The 24,206-nt window shown below is 41.8% G+C and overlaps 1 protein-coding gene and 1 long non-coding RNA gene across 6 annotated transcripts in view; one reads left to right on the forward strand and one right to left on the reverse strand.

The window, feature by feature from the left end:
- Positions 1–24,206, forward strand: part of Gm51644 — a 114,910-nt gene that overhangs the window by 72,265 nt on the left and 18,439 nt on the right. The window contains exons 2-3 of one of the 2 annotated variants that reach the window (XR_003947997.1): positions 9,555–9,672; positions 10,642–10,725. This is a non-coding gene — a long non-coding RNA (predicted gene, 51644). Of the gene's footprint in view, positions 1–9,053; positions 9,673–10,641; positions 10,726–24,206 lie in introns of those variants that run through there. The other variant, XR_003947996.1, reaches the window with a different exon arrangement.
- The window catches only part of Srgap2 (SLIT-ROBO Rho GTPase activating protein 2), a 242,281-nt gene that overhangs the window by 62,595 nt on the left and 155,480 nt on the right, over positions 1–24,206 (reverse strand). For all 4 annotated transcript variants that reach the window (XR_001781100.2, XR_001781103.2, NM_001081011.2 and 1 more), the window contains exons 5-8: positions 16,157–16,219; positions 8,845–9,060; positions 7,666–7,794; positions 1,607–1,831 (exon numbers count right to left, since the gene is read on the reverse strand). Coding sequence is in view for 2 of the 4 variants with exons in the window: in NM_001081011.2 (NP_001074480.2) it covers positions 1,607–1,831; positions 7,666–7,794; positions 8,845–9,060; positions 16,157–16,219 (633 nt within the window). In the remaining 2 variants the exon portion in view is untranslated. The remainder of the gene's footprint in view (positions 1–1,606; positions 1,832–7,665; positions 7,795–8,844; positions 9,061–16,156; positions 16,220–24,206) is intronic.

Raw genomic sequence — 24,206 nt, forward strand, 5'->3', positions numbered from 1 at the left:
GTTTTCCATCGGTCTAGATGCTGACATCTACTCAGCCACAGCAATGGAAACAAACTGTAATGGGTTAGGTTTTCCCCAAGAAGAAGAGGAGAGAAACCACTTCATATTTTATATATAAAACAGAGAAGTACCACTCCACTGTGGTCAGTCTATGACAGTAAACTGTCTGATTAGCATACTATTGATTATCAGGCTAGAGCAAGGTTTCTAAAGAGTCTAGATTCTAATCCAGGCAAGCACTACTCCTGGCAAGAGTACCTTGCAGATTTGTGGTGTCCTCTCATCTACTCCTTGTGGTCTCACTAACTACTGTGGGGAGCTGAGGTAGCTTTTGAGAGAGTCTAAAAGAGTGGATGAAGTCCTGAATGAATGTGTATTGTTGACAAGGGCATGGTCATGTCAAGGACCAATGCCATACTCTCCATCCAAGCTAGCAGAACCTACCCGACCCCAGCTTTTCTGTACATGTGCCTGCTTTTCTTCATTCCCTGGTCACCCCAGTCAGGTCTCTAGGACACAGCTACTTGGGACAGGGTGGAATATTCTCTGGGAGAACCATCCACCCTACAGCTCAGGACAGCTGGATTAGATGGAACATGAACCTAGGCTCAAGGATAAGCATATCAGTTAAAATCAAAGAGATATACTACAGGGTCTGAAAGAATAGAACAGTTTATCTGACAGGAAACACCCTCTCCTTCAGATGTAATAAAACTATATACAACTCTAGTGTGGGGTATTGGGCTACACACAGACAGTCTGGTTTCCAGTCGAGTTGAGGTCTGAACCCTAGGACCAGGTGGTGATAATTCACCTACATGGGACGGAAGGAGTTCTCTCATATCTCCTGGACTCAAGGCTCCTGTCGAAGTTACCATCCCCTCAGACCCCACAGAAGAAGCATGGTTAGTAGTCTCATAGGCAATGTCTCAGTCCCAAGCTTCTGACCTTCAGGCTAAACTCCTCCCCAGTTACCTAGCAACAGTAAAGATAACAGCATACCATAAGAGGGGCTGTTTGGCCCCTCCTCACTCTCTTGCTTTCTTGCTCTTACTCCCCTTACTCTTACTCTCTCCTTGTCCTCTCCTCTCCTCTCCTTTCCTCTCACTCTCTTCTTCTTCCTCTCTAGCCTTTCTTCTCTCTCTCATTTTCCCCCTTCTCTCCTCTTGGCCATGGCTGGTCTCTCTCTCTCTCTCTCTCTCTCTCTCTCTCTCTCTCTCTCTCTCTCTCTCTCTTTTACCTTCTCTCCTTTCTCCCTGCCTTTCTACAATAAAACTCTAAAACCACCGGACTGTCTCTGTTCATCAAGGCCTGCTGCGCTTACTCTCACCTGTGTGGGAACCTCTCTCCCTCTACCCTCTCCCTCACCCCCTCCCCTTGTTCATCCCCAGTCCAGTGGGGCCAGTGGGTTAGATGCCCACCCGGGGCCAAGTGGAAAGCATCTGGCAGCCCTCCCACGTCTGCCTGTCCAGAGCATAGGAGGAACTATGGCCAGACGTGGGCTATCCTCCCTCCCTCCTCTTTCCTCACACCCCCTTTTAGTTCCCACACTCTAGTACATTCAAGTCCCTTTGGGGGAAATGTACAATATAGGGAATGGCCTTACCATATCTCCCATGTGGGGCTGGAATTCAAATTTCATAGGGGGGCAAAAAACATTGTTGTACATCTCCATGAGCCGTTGCTTGTCACTGGTGGCATCTAGGTTTTCTACTGCATTTTCAATAGCATCCAGACCTTCATGTTTTGACTGTTCCAGATTTAATTCAGCAGATAGGAAAGTGCGTAGAGCCCGGTTCAGGCTAGCATGGTAGCCTAGGTCACAACATTGCTGTGGGAAGGAGAAGGCACATAAGCACACCACAGACATCTCAAGGTCTGACAAGAAGGGAAGTGGTCTTGGGGTAGATCTGACCATATCAAGGTGACTGACTGTAACAGGAAGGAAGCTGAGATTACAATGTCAAAACCTGGGTAAGATTCCTTAGTTCTTGCTCCCTAGTTCACTGGTTAGCACACCATGCAGGGCACTAAGGTGGTTAGACAGAAGAAGATTCATAAAAAACAATGATAAGAGTTAACCAAATGATGTTTCATAAAAATGAGAATGTCCACAAGTTAGAGAATTCCGTTCTGTTTTCTGGTTTGTCTGGGGAATGCCATAACAACAAAATTCAACAACAATAATAATACTGCCTGCTATGATTCTCTGAGGGTTCCTGTGGTTAGAAGTCACTACATAGCAAGCTTTCCAGGCCAATGGAGCAGCCAGGAGTCAAAAATCTGGAGTGCTGTACCAGCAGTAAATTCACATATACTCAACTCTAGGTAGGTGGGAGAAGGAGAGAACAGAAGGTTGGTTGAGTCATGACATTAACTTTCAGTGATCTGGGACAAGCCTGAGCTGAAGAAAGCTAAACCACAAAGTCCTAAATATAAGTGTAACTGGGAAGATTCTTATCATGCTTTTGATTTTCAACAACAAAAATGAAAAGAAGAAAATGAAAGAGGCAATTGTAGGGGTTGGGGAATGTAGGTCAACTGGAAAGGGGTGTGTCTAGCATGCATGGAGACTTAGGTTTGATTCCCCCAGCACTGTGTAAACGGACTGTGGGGAAGCAGACTGGTAATCTCAGGCACTCAGGAGGGAAAATTAAGAGGATCAGAAGTTCAAGGTCAACCTCAGCTGCATAATCAATTCAAAGCCAGCCTCTGTTTTTAAACAAACAAACAAACAAACAAACAAACAAACAAACAAACAACAAAAACCAGGGCTAGAGGAGTAGCTCAATTAGTAAAGTCCTTGTGGTGCAAATATAAGGAATTACGATTGATCACAAGCCTATGGGTCAGGTGTCTGTAATCCTAGCACTGAAGAGGTCGAGAAAGGGGCTTGATGGTTAGCTGGCTAAGATAAACTTTTGAGAATCCTGTCTGAAAAAACAAGTTCAGGGCTTGAGAGATTGCTGTGGTTAAGAGTTCTTATTCCCCTTGCAAAAGACCTGCGTTTGGCTCCTTGCACCCATGCCTGAAGCTCATAACCGCTCGTAACTCCAGATCCAGGAAATCTAACACTCTCTTCTGGACTTGCATGGGCACCTGTACTCTTGTGCATATTCATTTTACACACACACACACACACACACACACACACACACACACACACACACACACAAACAAACAAAACAAAACAAAATAGTAGAGGCAGAATCAAGCAACCCTGGAAAAGCTACTCCTATCCCATCCTCACACCTGTGTCCTCAACAGTTCAGTGAACAAATGTGACCAGTCCAGTGGTTGTCAAGCTGTAGCTCACAGCTCTAAGTTCAATGTTAGCGCCCAGGTTATCCCTCAGAAGGGGATAGGCGGTGACCCAGTTAGGAGGTCTTGGAGCCTTTTTATATTTACCTCAACGAAAACAACTCTGCTCATTTTTCCATTCAATAAACTGGGCTTCTATGTGTGATGTGGTTTGAAGAATAAGTTCTTAAGAAAAAGTCTAGGAAAAACCCCTTTGGATTAAATGTAATCCCCAGCGCTCTTTTCAGCAAAGGCATTCTGTAATACTATGACAATATTCCCTACCCCTCCAATAAAGACCCCGAGATCCAAATTCCATGGCCATCAATTATCACCTCTATTATTTACACAGCTTTGATGTCCAGAGCCTGAGAGGAAATGTCAGAGAAAAATCTCTGGATAGAGTAAGGCCATCTGCCTGATTGTAATTTCACTGCATAAATAAGCATCAAATTAATTTCCTCAGCCTTTCCCTCTCATCATGATCACTTCAGGAACAGCCTCTATTGGGGAAGAAAAAACCATGTGACAGGCCGCCTCCTTCCAGGCATCTGACACAAAGCTTGCAATGGAGTGCACATTGAGCTGAGCTCTGGATTCAGTGCCAACAGACTCTGGCAGGTGCCTGGCTTCAGTGGGGTAACAGCAGTGACAGCATAACTGTAGCCAGAGGATAGGAAAACACTAAATTCAGTCGGAAGAAGAGCAAACAGAATCTAGACAAAGGCGGCTGATTGGGAGGCTGCACGTGCAGGGTCCCTTCCTCCTCTAGGAGATGCTCTTAAACTAATTGATCAGTCTGCCTTTGAACCTGTAAATCTTCTTGCCTATCTCTAAGATGTCCTACAGTTCTTAAGATGAGCTCTCTACTTATCAGTGTAGTAAACAAAGGTAACACTGCCAACAGAGTGTGTGGGAGACTGAGACGAATTAGGGAGAGGCAGGGTGCTCCTCAGAAATCTTTATATATTTTTGAAACTTTACTTTCTTCTATCTCTATCTTAATCCATACCTTATTTTATAACAGTGTGGTCTGTCAGAGAATATGGCTTTTAGCATGCTCCTATTGAAGTGCCAAAAATACTCATCTCTAGTTAAGCTAAAATTCACCTTCAGGTTGTACTTGTAAAGAATGCTACTGTTTGTTAAGGATGTCCACTACATGCTAGACAGTGAACAGTTATGTATATTCTACATCTTAATCCTCATAATCACCCCCACCCCCCAAAGTCTATATTATCTTAGTTTTCCACACAAGGAAGAAAAAAGCTCAATGAAGTTAGCAAAGTTAAATGGGCAAACAAACACATAAAACACCTAAACTGTAATTTGCATGCAGTCCATCTACTCAGCATCACTTCCCTTCATGCCCCCAGTTAGCCTCTGCTGAATTCCAGTGCCGTACTCTCTGCAGAGGACAGAGTGTTGAAAAAGCATAGGCCTCTAACCTAGAAAGCTAGTTTATCCCTCTGGCCTGAAAAAGGGGAAAATACCAGCTTTGTTGCTGGTTATGTGCTAAACAGATAATACACTTCACACATATCTGGTACTGTGTAGACTTGAAGCTAACACCAATCACAAGCATCCTCCAATCTACTGACCTCTACCTTTCAGCTTCTCACATTTCTTTTCCTGAAATATTACCCTTCACTTTCACCTGCTGGAATTGGACTCACTCTTTAAGATCCATATTAAATTCTCAGACTCTGGGAAGCCAACCAGCCCTGCATTCCTGGTCCCACTTGAACTCAACTGCATTCATCCTCATATGACCCCCAATACACGCAGTCATTCCGAGGCCTGCAATTTCATATCACCCCACCCAGAATGCAGGTATCTTAGAGTTTTCCAGCATCTTATTCCTGTTTACAATTTTTCCTAGTAGGTCTTATTCATGGAAAACATTCAATAAAGTTGACTGATGGATACCACAGGCAAAGACTCAAGCTTTTCAGGAAATCATCTAGTGGGCTGAGTGCTGACCCATGTGTTCTGCTGCATAGTCTAAGAACATCAGGGAGCAATACCTCTATCACCCTTCTGTAGCTTCTCTGTGCCAATGAGTCAGGGTCAAACATACAATGTGCCCTCCGGTTTTACCATGCTTTCAGCTAACCCAGGAGACATGGAAAGGGCCTTGGTCATCTACATATTTGTAGGGGGAAAACTCAGCCTTCAAAAAAGAAGCCGTATCTGGCAGGGTTAATTGAAATTTGAGTATTTCCCATGAGAATTCCAACAGGTAGAGAGAACACACAGTTTTGTTTATACCAGAAATAAATGCTATACAAATACTATAAAATGCTACACAAATACTATAAAAACTTGGGAGAAATAAATTTTTAGAAAATATTGAAGAACAGAGCATCTCAGTGTATGGGCATTAAGTCCATAGCTCATGATTCCCTTACCGGCTGAGATTCTCTCTCAGATAATCTAGAGAAAACCTAGAAACAAAAAAAAAATGAGTGCTTCGTATCACTTCAATTTCTTACAGGAGAAAGAAAAACAACTGTTCTCAATAAAACTCCATAATGGGAAAACCAAGTTCTCTCATGTCCAGTTTCAGTGTATGTGGCATCACAGACTTTCTAGGTATACTCATGACACTCGGGCTACCCATAATGGCAATGCCCTGCACTTCACTTACTCATCTGCTCTGAGGCTAAGAGATAAGTATGCAGGTGAGGAAATTACACTCCAATGAGCCTACAGTCCTTAGAACTACCAAGTGAGATCAAAGATTGTAAGTCATATATATATATATATGTATATATATATATATATATATGCCTTTTTTCTCCTAAATTAAGCAATTTATTGAAGTTGGTACAAATATTCTCTAGAGGCAAAAGGAAGAGGACAGGCTAGTAAAAGGGGTGTAATACCTGTCTGGTCTAATTTTTTTATCTTACTTGTTTTTACCAAATGTAAGATAAACAGCAGAAAGTGAGCATAGAAAGTGACTTCCCTGTGTTCAGAATGGGCCTCTGCTAACAGTGAAGAAGAATGAAGGGACTGGTTTAGGGTTTTGACCTCACTGAAGGACAGTGTTCAGATTGGCATCAACAAGCAGAGAGAACAAAGAGGAGTCTGAACAGAGACCAGGGCTCCATTTACCAGCTGAGACGATGACATCGAAGGCCTTAGGAGGCCAAAACCTACTCATCAGAACTCCCTGGCTGAAAGTCTGTATTTTAGAAAAGTTCCCTGATGTAGGCCAGATTTAAACAGTCCAGGTCTTTATTTTACTAGGAGCAGAGGGGCAGGAAATAAAGCAAAGTTTCAGAATAATTCAGTAGCAAGCCCAAGATATGCTAACTACTAACATAATAGTGAATCTGAGCCCAGATCCCTACATGATGTAAAGCAGAGCAGGTGTGCTTGTGAAGAATCCGTGATAGAAAATCATGTGCAGTTTGGCTAGAGTCTTACAGCTCAGCAGCCATTGCCAAGAACCTGAGGCAAACAACAGGTCTCTGAAAGGATATTGCTGATGCCCTGGAGACTGGACTGCTGATGCTCAATCAGCTGGCTCCAGAGCCACTCTGGTGACTGGAAGAAGACATGAGGAAGGGTATTGGGTCAGATTGCAGTCTGTATGTGAGAGATGTTAGGACAGGAATTGAGGAGAAGCTGTAAGAGATCAAAGCAAAAACTAACCCATAAAGTCAAAGACAAATGGCTGTGCCTGCTGCCTACAAAGCACACATGCATACTAACCCCCTCCTCTCTCTCATTTTTTGTGCCACATCGCAAAAGAGAACAGGGCAGATAGGAGTAGCAGTTGTATACCTTCTAGTCAAGATCCTAGTTTGCAGCACACTGCAAACCCAAACCTTAGGTAAGTATGTCTCTTAATTCCCTGGGTCACAAATTAAGACAGCATTGTGTATCTACAGGGGTGATGTGACAATGAATGAGGAGATCCCAAGAAACATGAACTGATTAATAAACGTAAGGAAGGCATTCTAACTCTTCTTGTCATTGCTTCTTTCTACAAGCTTCAATGTAAGAGACCATTTCTTGACAAACAGAACACAAAAGTCATGAACATGGGTTTAGGAATCAGAATTTGGTATAAATTTTTTTCAGCCTTTTACTAACTCTGGGTAAATCACTAAACTCTGATTTATTAGTCAACAGCAATAGACGGTATTGCTTTGTTCTCATGGAGTGCTGTGAGGAGCGAATGATATAAGGTGTATAAGGTACACCACCTTTACAATGGATCATGGCTGCTATCTTCACATTATTCTCAAAATGGCCAAAATGCCTGAATGCAGAAATGAGGAACACGTGACCATGTTTCTGAAACTAGGCAAGAGGTGGTCTCAGCCTTCCACCCCAGCTTTAGGTACTTACATCAATAATATCAGACAGGTCATGGATATAGTACTTGAAGACAGATGCATTGGTTGCCTCCAAAGCCAATAAATACTCATTCCGGGCTTTAATGGCCTTCAGCTTATTTTCTGTGTACTTGGCTTGTCGCTAAAAAGAAAATGCAAGTTAATGTTTAGTTTTTTTAATTAAAAAATTAAAAACATATACTTATTTTTTGACATATACATGTGAAGCAGTGTGTATGTTCGTATGCACACATGCCTTTATGTCTCTGTGGATGTTGGAAGGTAACTTGCAGGAGTCATCTCTTCCTTCTACAATGTGGGCTCCTGGGTTTGGACTCAGGTTGCCAGGCTAAGTGGCAACCCTACCTGATGAGCCATCTTGATGACCTGTCACTGTTACTGTTATGATTTTGGTTTAAAGAGAAGGCTGTTCTGGGAGAGATGAAGGCCAGAACATCAAGGGCTCCCTTTGCTGCCATCCCCTGTGTGTCCCTGCTTTCAAGTGGATCCTAACTCTGATGGAAGGGTTCAGATGTGCATGCTACAACAATCCTGTCTTCACACACTATTCTCCACCCTGTTGTTGGCCTTGAAGAGGTGCCTCTAAACTCTACCCCAGACCCTGGTATTGGAAGCCAAAATACAAGGTCTAAAGTCTGCCCTATTTCTCAAGTCAATAGGGCATTTCACTTGATTTGGAAAATGGAATGAGAAAAGTGACTACAGATTCCTGTCAATAAACTTGACATTAAAATCTGAGTTTGGACTGCAGAGATGGCTCAGTGGTTAAGAGCACTGACTGCTCTTCCAGAGGTCCTGAGTATTCCCAGTCTGTAATAGGGATCCAATGACCTCTTCTGGTGTGTCTGAAGACAGCGATAGTGTACTCAGATACATGAAATAAATAAACAGATCTCTTAGAGAGAAAGAAAGAAAGAAAGAAAGAAAGAAAGAAAGAAGGAAAGAAAGAAAGAAAGAAAGAAAGGAAGAAAGAAAGGAAGGAAGGGAAAATCTGAGAGTTCACATGGTTAGGTTTTTCCAATAGCCAGGATTCCTGGCAAGACACAGAAGGATTCTTTGGTTATTAGGAACGAAAGGAACTGCTTTATTCAGCTCTTCACAGCACCTATTATTATCAATCTTGCCTTCCAAGCATCCCTTTCTGTCTCTACAGTTGCCAGAGCACTTATACCTTCTCCTTCATCTTCTCAATCTTCTTCACTGAGCTCCTCCGGACATGCTTCTCCTCAATGCGGACATTGGCTGTGGAGTCAGGGGAGCGAGGGGTCTGCCGGTCCTCTTGCTTTACTGATTTGCCAATTTGCTTCTCTTCTTGTTTCTCTGCTTCCTTCAGTTTGCTCTGAGCACTGATGCTGTCGGCATTGTACATGTGATATGTCTTCATGACCTGTAAGATATTTCCCCTAGAGGTTAAGCCAATGGATTCAACTTCATGTTACAGACTAACAAAACTCAGCAGGGCCTCTCCTACATGAAGTAATATTCACATCTTTCTAAGGGAAAATCCAGTAATGTCTGGTTCAGCACATGTATATTCAGGTCTACACCTAAGTGTAGGACAGTTTATTGAAATGATTCCATATTAATTTCATCACTTTTCAAAACCTTTTATTCATTATTATCTGTAAGCATGACTCTTACACTGAACCAGTGATTTCTATTGCTTAGTCACTTCATGGTACTAAGTAGACAAGAAATAAGAACACCTCTCTTAGACCCTAAGGGTCTGCTTTATCTCCATTAGATACCCAATGTTTCTCACAGAAATATCAATGCCACCTACAATTTACTGAGTACTTAATATATTTTTGGCTTTGTGCCAAGTCCCCCCCTCCCACATACACTTGTTAATTTCATTCATGTAACAATTCTATACCCTAGACAATGAAGTCTGTAGACCTGCTCAACTCAGATAAGAGGCTGGGAAAGAAGACAATTCATATCAAGTGTAACTGGAATTGGTCACAAGCAGGAAGAAACATAAAAGGAGAGACCCAGGGTAAGGCGTGGTGGTGCATGCCTTTAATTCCTGCAGTCTGGAAGTAGTGCAAGAAGATCTCAATGAGTTCAAAGCCAGCCTGATCTACAAAGTGACCCGAGGATAGCCAGGGCTATGGGTGGGGGTGGGGAAGTGGGGGTGGGGGTGGTGGGGAAGGAACATACTTTTTCAAAAGAGCTACTGTCTAGGAATTGAACACTTTTTCTTAGCAAGAAGGCCAGGAAGATAGAGTCTCAGCTCATTTCTAGTCCTCTGAAATACATTACATCCAGCTAAACAGGGGCCAACTCTACTCTGCAGGAAGTTCCTGTTTCCACATAGGCAGCTTTCAGATTCTATGTGGGATTAAAATACTTCATAACAAATCAAGCAATTGGAAATTCACAAGTGCTGAAATTTTGATGTCATGAGGTTTCTTTGAAGAGGAGGAGCAGAAAGCCTAGGAGTTGTGAGTGGCTGACAACAGAGAAAAGTACTGACTCAATATGACGAACAATCTCTAGCATTCATTCAGTGCACTGTGTGTCAGTTCTATATATGCAGACTCAATCTGCAGAACAACTCCATGAAAGACATGCGAGCGTTTCTACTTCTAAAGATAAGGAAGTAGGGCTCAACAACATTACCTCGGCACTGAAAGTCTTACAACTAGTAGATGGCAGAGTCAGAATTCAAACTTAGATCTATCTAACTCCAAAGTCTACATCTTATCCACTAATGGACCGTGACTATCCTCTAAATAGGACTGAAGCTGGACTACCTGGGAGGAAAGATAAAGGACAGGCAAGGAAATCCTAAGAAAGACGCTGATCTCATTTAGAAATGAAACTGATCAAATGAGAGCAGCATCTCATTTAGGGGCTGTTTTAGACTCCAGATAACAATTGGCAATGTCTAGAACTTAGAAGTTGCTAGTAGGTAGAGACAGAGAGACATGGAGAGTCCATAACAAAAACATGTCTGTTTTAGAATTTCAGTGGTGCTCAGGCTGGGAAAACCTGGTACCTTGTGGGTACGTGGAGGTTCACCTGGAGTTGGAAGAGGAATACAGAGGTACAGTACAGCCTCAATTATGTCACATTTTAGATTGAGAAAAATTTAAATATTCACCTCACAGTGAACCTGGCATCATTTCCTGGAAGCTTCACCTTCCACGTACCCTGTATACCAACAATCAATGGTATTAACAAAGCTTTTCTAGGACACCTGACCAGATCATTACTTGTCCAGGTTAAGAAGTTAGAAAGGCACCTGCCCTGCTGCCTGAAGAAGGGCAGACAAGGGGATCTTTTTCTCTTTTTTCACTTGAATGAGACAAAGGAATTCAAGCATTAGAGTAAAGCATTATAAAACAGTGAATTTTTATTTTATGAAGTACAGGCTAAAGAGGAAACATGGCAAATAAACATGGGAGATCAAAGCACTCAAATGTAGTAAAACAGCAACTTGCCCTTAAAGAATACAAGGAAGCCTCTCATGAAAAGAAATTAAAATTTTCATAGTTAGGAAATGTTGTATATGCTTCACTTCCAAAATATGAGTAAGCAGTCAGGGGTGGTGGTGGACACCTTTAATCCCAGAACTCAGGAGACAGAGGCAGGTGGATCTCTGAGTTTGAAGCCAGCCTGTTCTATAGAGAGAATCTAGGATAGCCAGGGTTATACAGAGAAACCCTGCCTCAAAACCACATGTATGTATGTATGTATGTATGTATGTATGTATGTATGTATATATGTATGTATATTTACATAGAATGATTTTCAGACATTTGAGGAGGTTTCCAATGTTTTCTAAAATTTGTAAGACCCAAATAGGTAACTCAGTGGAAACAGTATATATAGGAAAAAAAAAAAAGACTGAAAACAGTTTATCAGTAAGAGCCCAAGAGAGATGGAGAATGGGAAAGATATAGCAATATCTTTGAGTAAGAACTCAATGAAGGGAGTTGGGGAGAAGATAGGTGAAAAACCCAAGACTTCCTGGCAACTGGCAATTAAGATTCCATTCTTGTACCTCTTCAAGAACATGCCCTTCTACCACAGACTTGTAAAAGAGTTTGCACCTTATTTTCATCTGCTGCCTCATTTTGCTGCACCCCCACTCCATATTAAAACCAAATGTCCTGAGTTTAGCACTAACTCTTATTTGTCTTTATATGGCTAGTGCCTAATGCCAGGGTCAAATAGACAAACAGTATCAGGGGACTATTAGCTGACACTGATTCAAGGGAACAGGTGCTGAATTTCAATTTGAAACAGCCCTGCAACCAGCTGCTGCACCAAGTCAAGAAGACATCTTCAGAGATAATACAGAAGCATAAAACCTCTGGAGTAAAGATAGCCCCAGAGTGTCTCACTATCTCTCTCCCCGCCCTCTCTCATGTTACTGTTTCTTTGACTCTTCATGGCCAATCCATGTGGCTTCCCTGTCTCCATATATACTCTTTCCTGTAGGGGCTTCCTGGGTTTTCCAGACACTGCCTCTCTGTACAATTGAGGCAGACAATCAATCCAAGAGTTCTTTAGGAAGTACTGCACTCTGACTTCAAAGGCATTCCTACAACATGAGAAAGAAAATGAAAACCACTTTACTATGGCTTACAAGCTAGCCAGCTCATTGTGATGGAGAGGGGGATAATGGACCAGCATACATATGTGCAAGAATCTCTGGGATTGCTCTCTGGGAGAACAGCTGTGGGAAACTCCCCCTGGCACATAATGCTAACTCAGGGAAATCAAAGCCCCTTCAGGCAGAAGAAGAAGGTGCAGAGGAATAGCTGGCTACTTATCATGGGGTTCTGGATCTCTTGTTCAAAGGCATCTTTATTTAGAGCTACCTGGGCTCTGCCTCTTGGCTCATCAAAGTTTAAAAGTACTTAGATGATCAACCCTTGAGTAATTGGTTCCCTCAAAAGAAGTATTCATGGGTGTTAGGGGCAACTGCAAGAAGACCACTGAAAAATACAGTGGTCTTCATCTCTTCTTTCAATGACCCACAAATCACACATGATTTCTTTCTTTCTTTTCTTCTCTTCTCTTCTCTCCTTCCTTCCTTCCTTCCTTCCTTCCTTCCTTCCTTCCTTCCTTCCTTTCTTTCTTTCTTTCTTTCTTTCTTTCTTTCTTTCTTTCTTTCTTTCTTTCTTTCTTTCCCCCCCTCCCCCTTGAGACAGGGTTTCTCTGTGTAGCCCTGGCTGTCCTGGAAATCACTCTGTAGACCAGGCTGGCCTCAAACTCAGAAATCTGCCTGGCTCTGCCTCTCAATTGCTGAGATTAAAGGTGTGCACCACCAATGCCTGGCCACATATGATTTCTACTGCTGACAGGATCAGTGAAAGCAGTTCTTTCCTGTTTTCTTAAATAGAGCAAATAGGGAAATGCTCTTTAGAAGAAACTCTCCGTATTTCTTCCTAATGCCCAAAGAGTATATATATGGCAAATAGCTTTCCAAAGCTAGCAGCACATGGTAGTATCAAGTTCCTGCTTGAGGAAGCCACTATCTCATGTAGGGTGACTAACATCCTGCTCTCCTCAAGACTACCAATTCAGCACTAAAAATATGTCCTAGGAAACTGTTTAAGAGAAGGTTTCACTGTGTCACCCTGGCTGGCCTGGAACTCACGATGTTTAAGAGAAGGTTTCACTGTGTCACCCTGGCTGGTCTGGAACTCACGATGTTTAAGAGAAGGTTTCACTGTGTCACCCTGGCTGGCCTGGAACTCACGATGTTTAAGAGAAGGTTTCACTGTGTCACACTGGCTGGCCTGGAACTCACGATGTTTAAGAGAAGGTTTCACTGTGTCACACTGGCTGGCCTGGAACTCACGATGTAGAACAGACTGACTTTGAACTCAACCTGCCTCTGCTTCTCAAGTATTGAATAAAATGTGGCTCTCTCTCTCTTCATGAGCACTAGGCTAATCAGCAAAAAGGATATATAGTCACCCAAATCTCAGACCAGTCCTAAGATATTCTCACCCTACATAAACAACAACTTTTAATTCTAGTCTGTAACTTTCCTAATAATCTATACAGAATCTTCAAATTTATTTGGTCCTTCAAATTTATATAGTCTCATATTTTGAAAATATGAATTCCTCAATCATTGTCAGCCATATGGCATACAGGTATCAGAGCATGTCACTTGCTGCTGCTTCTGGGGAATTGCTGGGTGGAAAACAACAAACTTCCCACCAACTTTTATCATCATGCTGACTTGCAGTGCATGACTTCCAAGTGCATGCATCTAGTAGTCAGAGCAGGACAGATTCTCAGGTGTCTAATTTAGCAGTCTAGGCTCAGCACACCCGTGCTTTTGGAGCTTGATAACTATTGCGGCAAATTGTTCTGTACATTGTAGGATCCTCCAGTCACGACAACTAAAAACATCAGCAGACACTGACACACATTCTACTTTGTAGGAATGGGGGAGGCCACCATGTATAAGGCTCAGTGTACCAGAGTCTGTTCTGTCCTCTCTGGAAGTTCCTGGTGTCTTCTGTTTTTCTTTTTCCATTTAGATGTAAATAGCTAAGCCTTATTTGGGACTTGATGAATCTTAAGTATAATAATTCACCTCAAAGCAGGGAGCAGCACACGCACTGATTCTGCATGTGGATGCTAGGCTTTATGCTCTCTATTAACTATGGGCTCATGGTGGCCACAGAAGCCATCGCCAATACTGGTCTGAAGACTAAGCATAGAGGTCTCAGGGCTGGGAGATGGCTGAGTAGAGAGGCCTAATGACCTGAGTTTGATCCCCAGATCCCACAAGGTGGCAGGAGAGAACAAACTTCTAAGAATGATCCCTTATGCACACTCAAAATAAATACTAAAAATAATACATAGGGGATGGTAGGCACAGGGCTGGGGTGGGTGGGGAGAATCTTCCATCTTGTCTTTCATCAGAAAAAGCAGCAAGCTCCATGGTTTTCATCCTCATTCCACCACAGCTTACATATTGCCATTTGCTTTCTAAATCAACACTTATGAAGTAAGGCAAAGCTAACAGTTCTTTAGACTCTTCTTCCTCTGCTACCTCACTGCAAAAGCAGTATGCTGGGTCTGAGTTGGTTTGAGGATGTTGCTCGACTTCTGGTAAACAGCAAATAGCAAAGACTCAAGATGCTTATTTACTGGGAAAACAGGAGTCCTAGAATAGCATGTGCCATTGTTATGTTAGAGAGATCTACAGAGGCAAGACTCAGCTCTTCTTGGTACCTAGAAGATGGTCTAAAAATAAAGAGAAGTTAAGCAATGAAAAGATAAGGTTCAGGAAACTCATCCACTCTGAAAATGGTTCACAATACCATGCTTCTATTTTTAAAAAGTCTTAACTTCATTTGAGAGAAATAAAAACTTAGGGGACAAAGAGTACCACCTATTACTTGGCTTCAGAGATTAAGAGTCAGTGAGTAGAAATTCAAAACAACTGGAGCATCACTGGAGACAAATTAGATGACCACTCAAGTCTATTTACCAACAGTTACCATGACATACTGGCCACACCTAAACTTCTGGATCAAGAATTTGGAATTCTGATCTCAGACGCTTGTGGAGCACATCACCACTATCCTCCCATCCTGTGAAGGAAGGGGGTAAAGCATGGAGAGATAAGAGGAAGGCAGGGAGGGAGGGAGGTAGGGAGGGAAGGAGGGAGGAAGAGAGGGAAGGAGGAGTAGAGGGAGGGAGGAAGAAGTAAATACAGAAGATCATTTTCACCTTCAAATAGGTTAGGGCACCCTAGAAAATGACACATAGTGCTGGCACATCCAAACTTTGGAAAGGGTTGGAAAAGCTACAAGTTTACAACTGAAGTATTCCTCCTTTGGCAGAAGGAACTTCCTTGGTGTGTGTTCTCAATGTAATTAACAAAACATGGCTGAGAGAAAACAAACACCAGGGCTCCTGAGGCACACTGCTACAAACCACAGTCTGAAGAGTTCAAAGCAGACTGCCTTCTTTTCTCCAAGGCCGAAGCTTACCTCTCTGTTGTGTTTGCCATGTTCTCTTCGCCTGAAATGATGCTGCACATTGAAGACTTTAGGAATCTGTGCTTCCATTTACAGCATCTGCTCTAATCTCAAACCACAATTAATCTAAGTTCTGATGCATAGTTTAAGACCTAAACGCTTTCCAATATGCAGAAGTGTGATGTAGGCTACATTCCTTGTCATCAAGTTTGGGGTCCCTGGCTTGCTGGTAATTGTACCCCAGCTGTTCTGGTAACCTAGACCTTGGCTGGTCTCTTTCAATGGTGCCCCAGATGAAGCCAGAATAAAATTGCACAACTGGAAAAATATTTTTTAGCTTATTTGGTTTTGAAAAAAAAAATTAGCGTGGAAAAAAAGTGGGTGGGTCACCCCCAATGGGGAATAGGCACTGTCCTCAGCCTCAGTTGAGTTCTGTTGCTGACGTGAGTATGGCTGCAAACAGCCAAATGCTGCTTCTCTCTATGATAAAAGAGCCAGGCAGCCCATCTGATTTACCGAGTAAAGCTCGTTCAGGACTTTCATCAAATCATCTTGGAGTTGCTGGCCAACTTCTTTACTCTGTAAAGAAAAGAGGAAGGAAGGTTAATTGAAAACCAGAAGGAGATAGGAGGTGGCAGCAAAGACAAGAGCAGCATAGGCTCTACAAATGACACAAATTCAATTATAGCCCAGTATTTAACCTAGCAAATCAGATAACCAATTATGTCAGTTTACTCAGAGTTTTAATGAAATGAAATGGGCCTTTTCTATAGTCCAGTAGAGACAATCATGTAGAGGGAAAATAGGTTACAGCCCTTGATTTTTCAAATTGCTCTCAAAAGCAGGCTTGAGAGCAACATCCTACCCAGAAACTGTGGTTAGATAGACCATGCTTTCTCAGATATTTGGAGGCAAAACTCCATTGGATTCCTAAGGAAAATAAGGTGTCCAACATGATTAGACAGTAAAAGAATATAAACATTCAAGGACTTCAGAGACCCTAAACTCAGCAGAAAACTCCAAGCAGGAAGGTACTGTACTGACAGCACACTGACCTCAGCAGGCTAGTGTCCGCAGGCTTGGGCTGCGCATTCCTTCTCCACAGAAGGGAAAGCACCTAAAACTGAGTGCATTTGCTTTTTCTGGCGCAGATGTTAAGACCTTCAGGTCCCCCAATTCTCACTTGTTTCACTTCTTCCCCAGCTATCTAAGGCAGTGGCTCTTCAATAAAAATGTCTTGCAACAGCAGTTACTGCTACCTGATTCTGATAATATTAAGGAGTTTCCAAAAGACTAATTCTGAGCAGCAGTAGCTATCTGATCCTTTATTGCTGCCTACCCTAGGTTGCATCTGACCATGAAATAGTAGAAATAGGGCTGGAGAGATGGCTCAGCGGTTAAGAGCCCCGACTGCTCTTCTGAAGGTTGTGAGTTCAAATCCCAGCAACCACATGATGGCTTACAACCATCCGTAATGAGATCTGATACCCTCTTCTGGGATATCTGAAGAGAGCTACAGCAAGGCAATGGGGCCAGAGTGAGAAGAAAAAAAAGTGTCTGAAGACAGCTGCAGTGTACTTAACATATAGTAAATAATCTTTAAAAAAGACTTATAAAAAAATAGTACAACTAGAAGAATGAGGAAGTAGGAAAGAAATGTATTTTCTATACCAAATGTTAATAGCCAAAAATGCAGAGAATAAAAACAATTGGTTATTGTTTTCAGAACCAAAAATTCAGATACCTACAACAGCTGAGCACACTCTTTTTACTTTTCCATACTAGGAATTAAACTTGGGATCTGGTGGGTACCAGGCAAGCACTCTACCACTGAGCTGCATCTCCAGCCCCTAACATACCACAGCTCATTTCTGAAGCAAGGGAAGAGTCCTTTCATTCATACCCTCTTCTCTCTCTCTCTCTCTCTCTCTCTCTCTCTCTGTGTGTGTGTGTGTGAAAGAAAGACAGAGACAGAGAGGGAGGGAGGGAGGGAGGGAGGGAGGGAGGGAGGGAGGGAGAGAGAGAGAGAGAGAGAGAGAGAGAGAGAGAGAGAGAGAGGAGAGAACATGTATACCACCCACAGGGCACACTGAGGGCAGAGAAAACTTGCCTGAGTTTTCCAACATAAAGTTTCTGGGCATCAAAGTCAGGGTGTCGGGATTGTTAGTAAGTGACTTATCTTGCCAGCCTGAGCCTGAGCATTTTAAAAACTATTTTGCCACTTTATAATTAAGTTCTTTGGCTAATTTTTTTCTATTAGTGTATTCATTATGGGAATAACATAGGTGTGACTTCTATCATGAATACTTACCCAGGATATAAGGATATAACATAGGTGTGACTTCTATCTTGAATACTTACTTGTTTTGTATTTGGTAATTTTAAAAATGGGGTGGAAGGACCACAAATTAGCAACTAAAACAGTTGCTGCTAGTCTCAGCTTTCCTATCACTTGCTGTGTCTTTATTACGTTCATTGTTGTGTTGACAAAAGACCTTTCAAGAAGCAATTGAGGTTACTGAGGTTTCAGTTCAAGAAGGTGCTTTCCATCTTGTTGGGGAAGGAATGGTGGCAGGAAGAAGGAAGTGGGCAGATCACAAAGCAGACAATAAGCAGGCTGAAGTCCTGTCCCCCATGAACCCCCTTCTTCCAGGAAGTTTCCACCTCCTAAAGGTTTCATAACCTTCCCAAATAGAGCCACCATCTGGGGCCAAGTGCTCAAACACATGGGCCTATGAAGGACATTTCATATTCAAATCATAGTGTTTGCTGTAATCTGGCTGTTCTGGCCAATTTCTCCAGGCTTAATTTCTTTTCTGTAAAATGAAAGTCTTTCTGTCATATTGTAAGACCTGGAACTTTGAAATATCTAGAGGAAAATCCAGGGAAGATATCCCAAGATATATGCAATAGCAAGGACTGAAAAGAACTCTAATAGCACAGAAAATAAACTTAAAAACTGGGAAAGTGGATAACATCAAATTAAAAAGACTTTGTATAGCAAAGAAAACAACTACCAGAATGAAGAGAGGCATAGAACAGAAGAAAGGACTTTTCCAAGTAACTATCTGGTTAACTATCTGATTATCTAGAATCTACAAATACCTTCAAAACTTAAACACCTCAATGCCCAAATCATCTAGTCAATAAATGGGCTACTGAACTGAACAGATAGATAGTTCCTAAAGAAATACAAGTGGCTAGTATTAGCATTCCCTCTAGGCCATGTTCACAGTTACCTGGCAATAGCCAGGTATGCCTGACTCACTATAAAGGGGGCTGCTTGTACCCTCCTCTCTTATCCTCTTATCTTCTTACTCTCTTACTCTGTGCCTCTTCTCCCTCTCTCCATTTGTTCCTGGATGGCCTCCCAACTCCCTCTTCCTCTCCCTCCCTCTCTTTCTCTCTCTGCCTTTCTCTGTCTCTACTTCCTTGTCAATTCCCCTTCTCATGTCCTAAATAAACTTTATTCCATACTATATCCATCATATGGCTGGTCCCTCAGGGGAAAGGGATGCCTCAGTATGGACCCACAGAGGCACCCCTCCACCTCACCATATCTCATTCTATCAAACATATCCTTAGCCCTTCTCTTTTTTATAAAATACAACAGCCAGTAAATATTTGAAAAATGTTCAACATCCTTAGCTATCAGAAAAATGCAAATTAAATTGCTTTTAGATTTCATCATACCCCAGTCAGAATGGTGTCATAAGAAAACAGTAACAACAAAGCTGAGTTTTAAAAGCTACAATGGAGCTATAAGGCCCAGCTATACCAATCTTGGGAGTATACTAAAGGACTCTGGGTAAACATACCAGGGATATATGTACATACATGATTATTGCTGCATTATTCATAATTGCCAGGAAATGAAACCATTCTAGATGTTCATCAACAAATGAATAGAGAAATGAAATGTGGTACATGTACACAAAAAAGTTTATGTAGTCAAAAAAAAAATGAAATGAGTTTTGAAAGAAAATAAGAAAAAAAATGGCAGTAACTGAAAACTATGTGAAGTGAAATAAGTCAGACTCAGAAAAGCAAATACCACATTTGTTCTCTCATAGAGAATCCAGATTTAAAATTGCATGTGTAGGTTATGAAACTGGACAGGAGCCGGGCGTTGGTGGCACATGCCTTTGATCCCAGCACTTGGGAAGCAGAGGCAGGCAGATTTCTGAGTTCGAGGCCAGCCTGGTCTACACAGAGAAACCCTGTCTTGAAAAACAAACAAACAAAAAGAGAGGGGGGGGGGAGGAGGAAGGAAGGAAGGAAGGAAGGAAGGAAGGAAGGAAGGAAGAAAGAAAGAAAGAAAGAAAGAAAGAAAGAAAGAAAGAAAGAAAGAAAGAAAGAAAGAAAGAAAGAAAGAAAGAAACAAACTAACTAGACAGGGCATTATGAAAGGGGAGGAAGAGATTTTAAGCAAGCTGGGAAATAGAGTAATGGGATACTCGTCATCAGAAAGCAGAAGGTGGTGTTAACTGGGGGAAGAAAAGGAAACAGCTGGAAGGAGAAACATAGGAGGGAACAAGAGGACAAAATGTAATGATGCACGTGTATGAAGATGCTGGGGTGGAACTCATCACTTTATATGCTAGCCTAAAATACTATTTTTTTTAAAAGACCTTTTCTTAATGTCTGTGTTGGTTTCTCTAATGCTACGGACAAAACACTGGTCAAAAGCAACTTGGGGGAAAAGGGTTTGTTTGGCTTACATAGCCCAGCCAATGTCCATCAATGAGGAAAGCCGGAGCGGAAGCTCAAGGCAGGGACTGAAGAGAGATCACTGAGGAATACCACTTCCTGGCTAGCTCCCATGCTCACTTTCAGCTGCATTTCTTACACAATCCGGCCTACCTGCCTATGGCAATGCCCACAGCGGGCTAACCCCATTACATCAATTAGCAACTTTAAAATGTCTCACAGACACTCTAAGGACAACCTCTGAGCTCCTTTTTCCCAGCTGATTCTTTAGGTCTGTGTTGTCAATTTGTGTTAAGTTGACAGCTGAAGCTTACTATGACACCAATTTCTACCATTCTATGGTTCTACGTGATGCTTTGCCTGTCTCTTTATTGTAAGAACAACATTAAATATTAGTTATTTCTGTCAAACACATTTTGTCTATAAGGAAGAATTCAAAACTTTTGATTCTCCCCACCTTATAAAACCTTTATGTAAATGCTTTCGTCTCCAACTCAGTAAAGCTTTTATTTATACAAAGGCCCTGTTGCAGCATTCTTGGCCCCTTTGTATTTCCTTTGTGCGGATTCTTATAAAAACTAGCCAATCATGAAGGACTAAGGTAGAATCCCATCCCACAGGAAAAGACAGTCACCACTTGCTTTAGAATAAAAACCAACAACACTTCTTGGACTTGTGTGCTTAATCAAGAATAAAATTTCTCTTGTTTTGCCTTATTGAGACACTTCAGTTGGAATTGTGGTCACTTTCTTTGTGGCTCAACCTTATTTCTACCTGTGGGTCCATATTAGAGCTAAGCAGACTGGCTTCAGAGAAGAGTAAAAGACAAGGCACAAGTTCTCTGTCAGGACCCAGATGCTAGCAAAATGAAAGCTTCAGGGATGTCTCGCCTATTTTAGATTTACCATTCCTTTTTTTTTTTTTTAAAAATTAGGTATTTTCCTCATTTACATTTCCAATGCTATCCCAAAAGTCCACCATACCCTCCCCCCCACTCCCCTACCCACCCACTCCCACTTTTTGTCCCCTGTACTGGGGCATATAAAGCTTGCAAGGCCAATGGGCCTCTCTTTGCAGTGATGGCCGACTAGGCCATCTTTTGATACATATGCAGCTAGAGTCAAGAGCTCCGGGGTACTGGTTAGTTCATAATGTTGTTCCACCTATAGGGTTGCAGATCCCTTTAGCTCCTTGGGTACTTTCTCTAGTTCCTCCATTGGGGGCCCTGTGATCCATCCAATAGCTGACTTTACACTGCTTTCTTAAAGTGAAAATGGTAGTATGAGTGGTTCTGGAGTTGTTTCTAGAAACTGGATTCTATCATGTCTCCGGGTATCAGACATGTCTGCTGCCATCACTGCTGTCCATGGCGTAAAGGAATCGATCTGTCTAGTTTAGCATCTGAAGTGAGTGTATGTTGTCAGGAAAGCCAAACTAATGCCCCATGCTCTGGATGTCTTTTGCCTTGCAGAACCTTTGCAGTTTCATGAGGTCCCATTTGTCAATTCTCGATCTTACAGCACAAGCCATTGATGTTCTATTCAGGAATTTTCCCCCTGTGCCCATATCTTCGAGGCTTTTCCCCACTTTCTCCTCTATAAGTTTCAGTGTCTCTGGTTTTATGTGGAGTTCCTTGATCCACTTAGATTTGACAGTACAAGGAGATAGGAATGGATCGATTCACATTCTTCTACATGATAACCACCAGTTGTGCCAGCACCATTAGTTGAAAATGCTGCCTTTCTTCCACTGGATGGTTTTAGCTCCCTTGTCGAAGATCAAGTGACCATAGGTGTGTGGGTTCATTTCTGGGTCTTCAATTCTATTCCATTGGTCTACTTGTCTGCCACTATACCAGTACCATGCAGTTTTTATCACAATTGCTCTGTAGTAAAGCTCCAGGTCAGGCATGGTGATTCCACCAGAGGTTCTTTTATCCTTGAGGAGAGTTTTTGCTATCCTAGGTTTTTTGTTATTCCAGATGAATTTGCAAATTGCTCTTTCTAATTCGTTGAAGAATTGAGTTGGGATTTTGATGGGGATTGCATTGAATCTGTAGATTGCTTTTGGCAAGATAGCCATTTTTACAATGTTGATCCTGCCAATCCATGAGCATGGGGGATGTTTCCATCTTCTGAGATCTTCTTTAATTTCTTTCTTCAGAGACTTGAAGTTCTTATCATACAGATCTTTCACTTCCTTAGTTAGAGTCACGCCAAGATATTTTATATTATTTGTGACTACTGAACAGGGTGTTCTTTCCCTAATTTCTTTCTCAGCCTGTTTATTCTTTGTGTAGAGAAAGGCCATTGACTTGTTTGAGTTAATTTTATATCCAGCTACTTCACTGAAGCTGTTTATCAGGTTTAGGAGTTCTCTGGTGGAATTTTTGGGGTCACTTATATATACTATCATATCATCTGCAAAAAGTGATATTTTGACTTCTTCTTTTCCAATTTGTATCCTCTTAATCTCCTTTTATTGTCGAATTGCTCTGGCTAGGACTTCAAGTACAATGTTGAATAGGTAGGGAGAAAGTGGGCAGCCTTGTCTAGTCCCTGATTTTAGTGGGATTGCTTCCAGCTTCTCACCATTTACTTTGATGTTGGCTACTGGTTTGCTGTAGATTGCTTTAATCATGTTTAGGTATGGGCCTTGAATTCCTGATCTTTCCAAGACTTTTATCATGAATGGGTGTTGGATTTTGTGAAATGCTTTCTCCACATCTAAGGAGATGATCATGTGGTTTTTGTCTTTGAGTTTGTTTATATAATGGATTACATTGATGGATTTCCGTATATTAAACCATCCCTGCATCCCTGGAATAAAACCTACTTGGTCAGGATGGATGATTGTTTTAATGTGTTCTTGGATTCGGGTAGCGAGAATTTTATTGAGTATTTTTGCATCGATATTCATAAGGGAAATTGGTCTGAAGTTCTCTATCTTTGTTGGATCTTTCTGTGGTTTAGGTATCAGAATAACTGTGGCTTCATAGGATCAGTTGGGTAGAGTACCTTCTACTTCAATTTTGTGGAATAGTTTGTGCAGAACTGGAATTAGATCTTCTTTGAAGGTCTGACAGAACTCTGCACTAAACCCATCTTACCCTGGGCTTTTTTTTGGTTGGGAGACTATTAATGACTGCTTCAATTTCTTTAGGGGATATGGGACTTTTTAGAATGTTAACTTGATCCCGGTTTAACTTTGGTACCTGGTATCTATCTAGAAATTTGTCCATTTCGTCCAGGTTTTCCAGTTTTGTTGAGTATAGCCTTTTGTAGAAGGATCTGATGGTGTTTTGGATTTCTTCAGGATCTGTTTTTATGTCTCCCTTTTCATTTCTGATTTTGTTAATTAGGATGCTGTCCCTGTGCCCTCTAGTGAGTCTGGCTAAGGGTTTATCTATCTTGTTGATTTTCTCAAAGAACCAGATCCTCGTTTGGTTGATTCTTTGAATAGTTCTTCTTGTTTCCACTTGGTTGATTTCGCCCTTGTTGTCTACTCCTCTTGGGTGAATTTGCTTCCTTTTTTTTCTAGAGCTTTTAGGTGTGTTGTCAAGCTGCTAGTGTGTGCTCTCTCTAGTTTTTTTCTGGAGGCACTCAGAATATGAGTTTCCCTCTTAGAAATGCTTCCATAGTGTCCCATAAGTTTGGGTATGTTGAAGCTTCATTTTCATTAAACTCTAAAAAGTCTTTAATTTCTTTTTTTTTTCTTTCCATTTTTTATTAGGTATTTAGCTCATTTACATTTCCAATGCTATACCAAAAGTCCCCCATACCCACCCACCCCCACTCCCCTACCCGCCCACTCCCCTTTTTGGCCCTGGCGTTCCCCTGTTCTGGGGCATATAAAG

Source organism: Mus musculus, chromosome 1, assembly GCF_000001635.26.
Source record: "Mus musculus strain C57BL/6J chromosome 1, GRCm38.p6 C57BL/6J".
Taxonomy (NCBI): domain Eukaryota; kingdom Metazoa; phylum Chordata; class Mammalia; order Rodentia; family Muridae; genus Mus; species Mus musculus.